Source organism: Coffea eugenioides, chromosome 3 (assembly GCF_003713205.1).
Source record: "Coffea eugenioides isolate CCC68of chromosome 3, Ceug_1.0, whole genome shotgun sequence".
In the NCBI taxonomy this organism is placed as follows: Eukaryota; Viridiplantae; Streptophyta; class Magnoliopsida; order Gentianales; family Rubiaceae; genus Coffea; species Coffea eugenioides.
Genome location: NC_040037.1, coordinates 31,200,895 through 31,210,378, shown reverse-complemented (window position 1 = coordinate 31,210,378; position 9,484 = coordinate 31,200,895). Strand labels below are relative to the sequence as shown.

Here is a 9,484-nt window from a genome sequence, read left to right as displayed (position 1 = left end):
TACGTTGCTTTCTTTGAAAAGCCCAAATGACTAAATGCCTTGCACTAGCTTGTGGTCCCCACCAATTCAAGAGTCCAAGGTCCTTAGAAGTCTCCATTTTTCCATAAAAGTCCCTCCTTTTTGGTAATTTTCTGCTTTGTTCCTGAAATTAAGCCCCAATACCAAATATAAGTAAATATTAATAATTAAAACAATATTTGGCAAGAATAAAAGGGGAATTAACAATAAAATTACTAACAATTAACACCCTATCACCATGTTTAACATCATGGAAACTTTGTCAAATGCAATAAAGAGAAGAAGGCATGTTTTCAATTTATATTTGTATTTAATATGTGTTTCCACATTCCTTTATATCTTTGATGCTCTGATCTCGGGCTGTTATGATGACCTGTGTTTGATGCATATATTCTTTGATAATAGTCCCCAGGTCATTTTCTTCCTAATTGCATTATCCTTTGTATTATTGCCATCTGAAAGCAAATGCATCTTTGTTACCCCAATTTTGGTGATAATACTTCTCCCTTCCCTTGAGACGCAACATGTCCACTAGCCATATGAATATGGTCTTTACTTTGGCATATTGTGCTTAGGAATGTATTTCATCATTTGCCTGGATGTCTAATTTCTTTTGTGGTATAAATAAATTGTTTGCTCTTCATAGTTATTACAATTGAGGCACTTGAATTCTGGTTCTACAAAATAGAGATTCATTTTTAATACAATTGGGTTGCTTGATGTCAATTTAGTTGCTTGATGGCACTTGAAATCTGGTTCCACCAAATCTGATTCCACCAAATCTGATTCCTGTTTAATGCAATTGAGGTGCTTGAGGCTGATTTAGGTGCTTGAAATCTTGTTCATGTTTAATTACAGCCATTGAGGTGCTGGATGTTGCAACCAAAACTTTAGTGTTTTTAAAGCAAATGTGTTTGAACGTTGGGATGTATTCCACTTTTTTCTTTGTCGAACTCATCTAAATTTTTCTGTATCAGAATTTTTTTTTTGTGCTAAGGAAAAAGAGGCACCTGTGATTGTGTGTGTGTGTGTTTTTTTTTTCTTGATATACTGTGTGGTTCACGATCATCTAGGCTCTCAATGATTTTAGGATTTCATTGTTGTTATTGTTATTGTTATTGCATATATATTTGTGAACATGCAGATATTTATTGTGTTTGTATTGTTATTCTATATTTCACAGAATATACATTCAATGTCTTATTTGCTATAATTTCACTTTATTTTTGTGTTAAGCAATTTACTTAGATTGCTATAATTTCAAATTAGAGTGACATTAGTTTTTATAATATGGTGCCTATCTAGAAGTGTAGTTCCAGTTTTAACACCAGTGCTCATTGCTTCAATTTTGGTAACGTGTAGGTTCTAACACCAGTGCCCAAGAAGAAGAAGCCAGTCATTGCTGTGAAGATGGTTTTTGAATTGAAGACTACAAGGCCTATCGTGCTCATGTTTTGTTCTAGATGGGAATCGTGCTCATATTTTTGTATAGAACTTTACTACTCTCTATTGTGGATGGGAAATCACTAGTATTGTAACTGAATGGCTTATTTTGGATGGTGCATGGTTTATGACTCATTTGAGGCAACACTTATATATATATATGTATTTGGGTTGATCTTCTATTGGAAATGAATGTTGGCTTTCTTTTCGTATGTTGGCTTTTTTTTTCTCCTTGCTACTCAATGAACGTTTTGTGATTGTTGGCAGCTATGTTGCGTAATTAACATTAGATTATTGCTTTTTACAAAAAAATAAATGATAATAAAAAAGTTGTCACTACCAACAAGTTTCACTAGTGACACCAGAAAGTCGTCACTTTTTATGGATGGAAAACAATGACAACAAAAGTCGTCACTGAACGGAAGCATAATGTGACAACTCCAAGGGTTGACTATGACAAGAATTTAGCCAGGTTAGTGACAATAAAAGTTGTCACACAATGTACAACAATGAGTGACGACAAGAGTCATCACAAAAGCGAAATCGTTTGTGACGACTTTCAACAGTCGTCACATGGACCCCCTTTTGTGACATAGAACTAGTGACAGCTCTGTGACAGCAGTAAAAGTCGTCACTGACTTTTTTTGTGACGACTTCTGAATTTTTAGTGACGACTTTCGCCTGTCACAGAAACGCAATTTTCTTGTAGTGTACAGTACCTCGCTATCTACTTATATACTGGCTAATTAAAGAAGCAACCACAGTAATATTTAAGGGCTAACGAGGTTAGAAGCTGTAGCAAGTTACTTTTGGAAGAAAAAAATGTTTTTTTTTTTAACAAGCCTGAAGATCATCATGTTACAGTTTAGATTGTTCATGTTTTTATATCTCCCGACTCATATCGCTTAACTTTTCCTTCATCACCCACTAGCTAGTCAGAGCTAACTTAATCTAAATTTGGTTTACTAATCAACAAAATTATTATTTTCAAAGTGGATATCTGACAAGCTAGCTGCTGCATTGCTTTGGAGCTTTTTTTTTTAAAAAAAATTTGACTGGCTGCCGGGCTCTCTCTCAGCCCGGCAGCCAGCTTTTCAGATATTATCGGCGGCCTTGTCAGCCCGATAGCCTACAACTTTTAAAAAAAAAAATTCGCTGCCAGGCTGAGGCAGCATGTCAGAGCCAAAAAAAAATTTGACTCGCTTTTGGGTTCCGGGCTGTGTCAGCCCGGCACCTATAGATTCGTACCAAAATCCTGTCAGAGCCATACATGTGCAATTAATCTTTTTTTGATCTATATTCTGAGTAATTAGCCGAGAAATGTTGTATCCACAATAAGAGATTTACACAACACAAAATATAGATCATGACAACATCAGGTTTGACAAGCAGCTTCAACAGCCGGAGGACTTTGCTGGACAAGAAATCCAGCAATTGCACTGGATCTGTGTTCCGTAAACTATATCTCCCACACACGCAACCAGAACAACAAATGTTCTCAAAACAGCGTTCATGGGTATGGGTACATGAATTTTCTCCATGGCCATCCTTAATCCCAAATATTTTAATAAGCATTTCGTCCTGAAGGAGTTTTCTAGAGGGCTTGGTGTACTTTTTAATTGACTCCTCGGCTTCAACTTCAGACAGGAAATCTGCAAGTTAAAATAACATTTTGCACTTGAAATTAAGTTCTTCATATCAGTGTCTATGAAATCTAAAACATTGTATATAAGCATGTTTACTGCACAAACAAATATTTAATATTCTAGAATCATTTTTTTAAGGCAAATGTTTGGTCTTTTTTGATATGCAGGAAAGCTTTACAAAGGAGAGTCAGAAGTCTCCATATACATGCACATCACAAGTGTAACAACACTATATAATTCATTAATCATGTAAAGAAAATGAAAACCATGACTACTGCTACTACATGCTAGAGAGTCTAATCCTGCAAGCAGTCATTTGTACTGGTTTGTTGATATCAGCAACTATTTTGTCAGCTGGTGTAGGGTCATATGTAAAACATAAGGGGTCATATGTTAAAACATAAAACTATATGAGATTAAAATGTCATGTATATTATGTTTATCTATTTTGATCATTTCAACTATTTTAATTTTTAAATAAGAATAATTTCGATATTTTCATGGGTTAGTTTGACACTTTAGTTCAAATTATAAGGGAGTTATATATATAACTTTTGAAATTATAGGTGAGTTATATGAAAAATCGCTAAATCACAGGAGAGTAAAATGTCTTTTACCCTTCTTTTTATTACTGTAATGGATTTCCATTTTTTCTTCAATTTTTTTTCTTGCTTCGGAATGGGATAGGCTGATCCCTGGAGCCAAACCATCACCAAGCACCTGCCAGCAACCACAGCCTATGACATTAGAACCCATACTAGTCCCCAAAACATCACAAATTTATCTCAAATACTACAAATCGTCTCCATCAAAATGAGCATAATGTCAATTGAAATTCAACAAACTAAGTTTTGTTCAAGTTTGTATAAATCGGAAAACCCACCGCCAATTGCTACTCAAAAATTCCAATTCACCATGAATCCCCAGCATCCCACCAGAACGACAGAAAATCAACCAAAAACCCCGAAACCCTCAACCATCTCATATAGAATCCAGTCAATAACCAGCGAAATCAGAAGGAAAAAGAAAAACAAGAAGGAGAACAAGAAAACTCAACCATCTCTAGCTTGGCTCCAGTATAATTAACCTATGTTGGAGTAGAGCCTACAAGTGCTGGGCGGTGAGGATGGGTCTGAGAAAACTGTCGAGAGAGAGAGAGAGAGAGTTGTGTAGAGAAAGTTACGAATACCTTTTCTTTGATTTTGTGGCTTGGTGAATAATCAAGACAAAAGTGCCCAATTTTCTCTGGAGTGGTAATTGAAGACTTTTTGGTCTTCCATTACCGCAGAGTCACTACCATTAAAATCACTGCTTGCTAGATCAGGCAAAGTAGGGGTTTTGGCGCGGTGCATTTGGAGTCCAAAATACTACTGGACCTGCTATAGGGATTATTTGCTAAAGCTGGTGTGGTGTCCCTTCCTATCCTTCTAAATTAGCATAAAATAAAATAAAATAAACATCAACTAGTATACTCTGTCCGTGTATATAAAATTTACTCTTTTAGTATTTCCTCTAACACAATCTTAATGTCTTACCTTAATTTTTCTATTTTTGTTCGTTTTTTAAGTCTCAAAATTTGAGTCAGTGTACAAAAACCAAAGCTACAGGGATTAATAGCTAAATCTGGTGTGGTGTCCTCTTCAAGCTTTCTAAATTAGCATATCATAAAACAAAAAAAATGTCAACAGGTTTTTTAATACTACTTTAAATATACATGCACAAATATGAAAACAATCCAGTTTGTCATCATCCAATGTGATGAAAGCTACTTGAATTTCTAAACAGACGGTATGCGGAACGCGGCCCTTGGAGAGTACAATTATCTCACTTCGCTTATAGAACGACACATTTTCTTGTATGACTTTCCCATCTAACAAATAGAGCCGAATAGATTGACAATCTGGTAACCGGATCTTCAGCTGATTGCCAAGTTATAAAATTAACCACAATGACCATTTGCCTGCTTTAATAAGTTTAGTCTTTTTTATGAAACTATTTTTCGTTCATCAATGGATATTAAAATTAAGGGTTAATTATATTTACCTCCCTGAGGTATGACCATATTTGTACAATCATTTGACCTGCAAAAATGCCATAACAAAACGATGGGTGAAGTAGGAAAGATTTTCTTAGGATCTGTTTGGATGAGGGATTTGAGTGGATTTGGATTTGAAACCCACCCATCAATTGGAGAAATTTCAAAGCTCAAAACTATATAGTGGAGAGAATGACATAAAATATGCATCCCTAATTTATCTCAAGGAGGAAGCATGTTTGGCCAAAAGACTCATTGGCTTCGTTTATATTGACAATACCGTAGAATAAATAGTCCTAATGTTTCAGGTTATATGGCCATATAATTCAATTTAGGGTAAAATATACTTTATTCCTGTGGTTTAGTACTTTTCCACATAAACTCCTTGAGGTTTGTAAAGCTATATAACCCTTTCATAATTTGAATTAAAGTATCAAAATAACAGAATTTGTATTTTATAATGGAGTCAACTGAAATGTCAAAAACACTCCTTTGTAAACTTGAAATTATTAATTACCAATAGGGGGTTATGTTTTGAAAATCATAACGAGATTATATGGTAAGTACTAAATTATAAGGGAGCTATGTGGTAAAATATAAAACTATTGAGGGTTAAAATGTAATACATATTACGTTTATATATTTTAGTTATTTCAACTATTTTAGTTTTTAAACAAGAGTATTTTCTATATTTTATTGGATTTCGTTACAAATGATTATTTCAGTCAATTTGACACTTAGTTCAAACTATAAAGGATTAAATATAACTTTTAAAACTTTAGAAAAATTATTAAATCACATGGGAGTAAAGTGTATTTTATCCTTAAAGTTATTAAAGATGACAAGACAAATCAGGTACGATGTTATCTAGGAGTACATCGCAAAGTTTATGAACCACCAGCCTTTCATCCCATATCTCATTCGGAATTGTGTTCTTTGGGGTCATGCAACCGAAATTATTGCCACCTACCCCCAATCATCGAGTGAAGTTATTACCACCAACCACCCTTTCATTCAGCCATCTTATCCCAAAATCTTATCCGGAACGTGTTTTTTGTGTTCATGCAAGTGAATGTCTACTGAGATAATCCACATCGGATATCGGAAGAAGAAAGAAAATGAAATATAAGTTTCGGTCCAATGAATTATTAATAATTTTGAATTAACACATAGTTTCAATTTAAAAAGTTATTGGACCAATCTAGTAGATTTGGAGGTATCAAAACAAATCTCGTTTGATCTCTGTGTGGGATTCTCTAAAATCTGCGTACGACTAAGTGGATAGTTATGACCAAATTTTGCAAGTACATAAAATTTCTAAGGGGAAGGATTGAATGAGATGTCCCACATTTAAAATCGGAAGAAGAACTAAAACAAATATAAGTTCGACCCCATCAAATTACTAATAAACTAGTTTTGTACCCGTTCGTTGAACGGGAATCGTCGAAAAAAAAATTTAGTTAATTTTATAAAAATGTCGATATAAAATACAAATTTAATGTATAATCTATTATAACTTGTCTTAAGTATATTACTATGTGCGCATTGTAATATAAAATATTTTTATAATATAAATTTGAACATCTAATTCAGTGAGTAATGATTCAAAAATGAAAAAAATAACATTCAACAATACCATAACATTCAAAAACTTGAAAATAAATAAAAAAGTGCAGTAAATAGTATTAAATAATATTCTATTTTTCAGGAACTTGTTTTGATTTTTCTTCTGTTTGAACATTCTCCTCGATTTGTTCGTGCAAATCAGCATTTATTGATTTTTCATTATCACTGCATGATAGGAAAACAGGATAACTAAGTATAAAAAAATAAATGATTTATCGCATTCAAAGTTATGTATAATAATACGTAAAGATTATAATTTAAGAAAGTAAAATAGTATATTAAATCTACCTTCTCATGCAAATCTTTTTATGAGGATTCCCTTCTTCTGTGATTTTTGTTGAACCCTCTGATGAATTATTCATATGAAGTGTATTGAAATGCTGTTGATTAGAATCATCTGGTGTACTAATTGGGATCTGGGAAGAAAATACTTCAGGTTGGTATTGGTTGTTGGTTCCACCAATCTGATAATGATTTATCAAAATTAAAGGCAAAATATTATGTGAGATATAATATGTGAAATATAAGATAAATTTATTGCACATTACCTGTGAAAGCATGAAATTCGTTTCCCTCTCGAAATCACAGTGGAACCATCTAGTCACTGTAAATCTATTACTACCTTGTTCCAAATTGTAATTGTTCAACTTGATTTGGAACACAAAAGGTTTCCATGTGATCTTATTTATAATTGATGACATGATTTCATTGCTAAATCCTTCCTAAAAATGAAATGCATAATAGATTTTTTTTTGTTATACTATTCAACGGCTAAGATAAGTGTCGGATTGTCTACTATTATTAAAAACTTCTCAAAAATTAGATATAAGTTTACCTTGTTAAATTCTTCAAGAACAAAAGAAAGTTTGTGTTCTATTATTCTTTCAGCCTCTTGATCAAATATAACAAACCAAGCACTACCGGTTGCATCACTTACCAAGACTTTTAACATATACCTGTATAAAAACACATATTCTAAAAGTTATATTTATGTAGATATTGTAGCAATTAAAATGATAAAAAATGTTAACACCTACAACATACCTCAATTTAGGATACTCCACATTTTGATTGCAAGCATTGCACACAAAATTAGATCCTTCTAATGTCACTTTTCTCTGAAATTTTGGACATGCTTTGTAGTGCAGTTGACTATTGAAATCAACTTTCAGAATTGTCACTTTGGAAGTGTAAACCAATTCCTAGAGAAATGACCAATTTAAGCAGTCAATTTAAATAATTAATATTTTTAATTGTGAAAACTAATGTGCTATAATTGTAACTTGTAACTTTAATTGTACCTCTGTTTGAACACCGGCCATTATCTGATATATCTCTGATAAAAATTTTCGATTCTTGAACATTAGTTGCTGTATAGCTTCTCGCGTTTTTGGAGGATGTAAAACCTCAATAGTTTGAGGAGCAGTGCTATCAATGCTAATAACAATTTTATCTTAATTACTTATATACAATATATATGAAAATATTAAATAAACATTTAATAAAGATATATAGCTTTACCAATTCAAATAATCTGCAACTTCAGAAATATTTAGATTCATATATACTCGTGTGGCAGTTGTTGATGACAGATAGTATGAACCTGAGTAAGCATCAAATCTTGAGCTCCATTAAGAATGTTAATGAAAAGAAATAACAATATGTTTACTATGAGAGTTTCACTGATGTTTATATCATTACCTCTGAATTGTTTAACTGTCACTGAAGAGATCACCAACACTAAATGGTTGATCAGACACCAAAATAGTCTCATCATTGAACTGATTCGATGTTGTTCCCCATAATGTGACATTAATGCTTTCACCACTTCAATATAAAGCACTCAAAATTAATACTTGAATAGAAATTACTCAAAAATAATTGTTCAAATAAGAATATGAGCTAATCTTCATATTATAACTAATTTATTTAGCAGACTAAATTAAAAAAAAAAGCAGCAAATACCTTTTATTGGTAATTGCAATATCTCATTTTTTTACAGTTCCATTACTCTTCGAAACTTCATAGATCGGTCCCACTTTAGAAAGTCTTCCCACCACATCTATATTACACATAAATAAATAAGTATAACACATATAATTATTTAGGAATCACTACTTTCAAATGAATAAAACTAAAAGTAGTATTTATAAAAGTAGTATTTACCCTATTAACTTATTACGTCATACCTGATAAGAATGTAAAAACTTGACATCGTGAAGAGAGGTCATTGAAATCGATGAATTCAAATTTGTGAAATTTTATTGAACTCATTCGACCACCAAGCTTTTTCACCAGAGTTGTATAAGTGAAATAAATATTATGCTCATTGTGCACAACATTCCAAGATTGTTTTCTTGGTGTCACTCTAAATTTCTCCAAAATATAGACATCCCCCTCAAGTAGTTGTGGTCGAAACCTTTGTACCAAATTTTTTGGTACAATAGCCACCATATGATTATCCTAAAACAATTCAAACATCACAGATTACGAAAAAATTGTCATGAAATAAACAAATTTAACTCAAATCAGTCATAGGTGGATGAATGATGGTACTTACATTTTCATCGAGTAGTACCATTTCAAGAGCAAACACATCACCAGTATTTGTGTTAATGGCATCCCACATGCGCGTCACTCTAACCTTGATTTTCTTCGAATCAAATCCCACAGTCAACTGATTCAAGAGCTTGTGGCTTGAATTCATTGTAACGAA

General features: G+C 32.7%; 1 protein-coding gene across 1 annotated transcript; it reads right to left on the bottom strand.

The window, feature by feature from the left end:
• Positions 1-6,839: 6,839 nt before the first annotated feature.
• Positions 6,840-9,475, bottom strand: LOC113766405. Its single transcript, XM_027310600.1, has 5 exons — positions 9,329-9,475; positions 7,813-7,970; positions 7,604-7,724; positions 7,057-7,232; positions 6,840-6,933 (listed from the first exon to the last, which is right to left on the bottom strand). The coding sequence occupies exons 1-5, from the start codon at positions 9,473-9,475 to the stop codon at positions 6,840-6,842; spliced, it is 696 nt and encodes a 231-aa protein (XP_027166401.1).
• Positions 9,476-9,484: the final 9 nt, after the last annotated feature.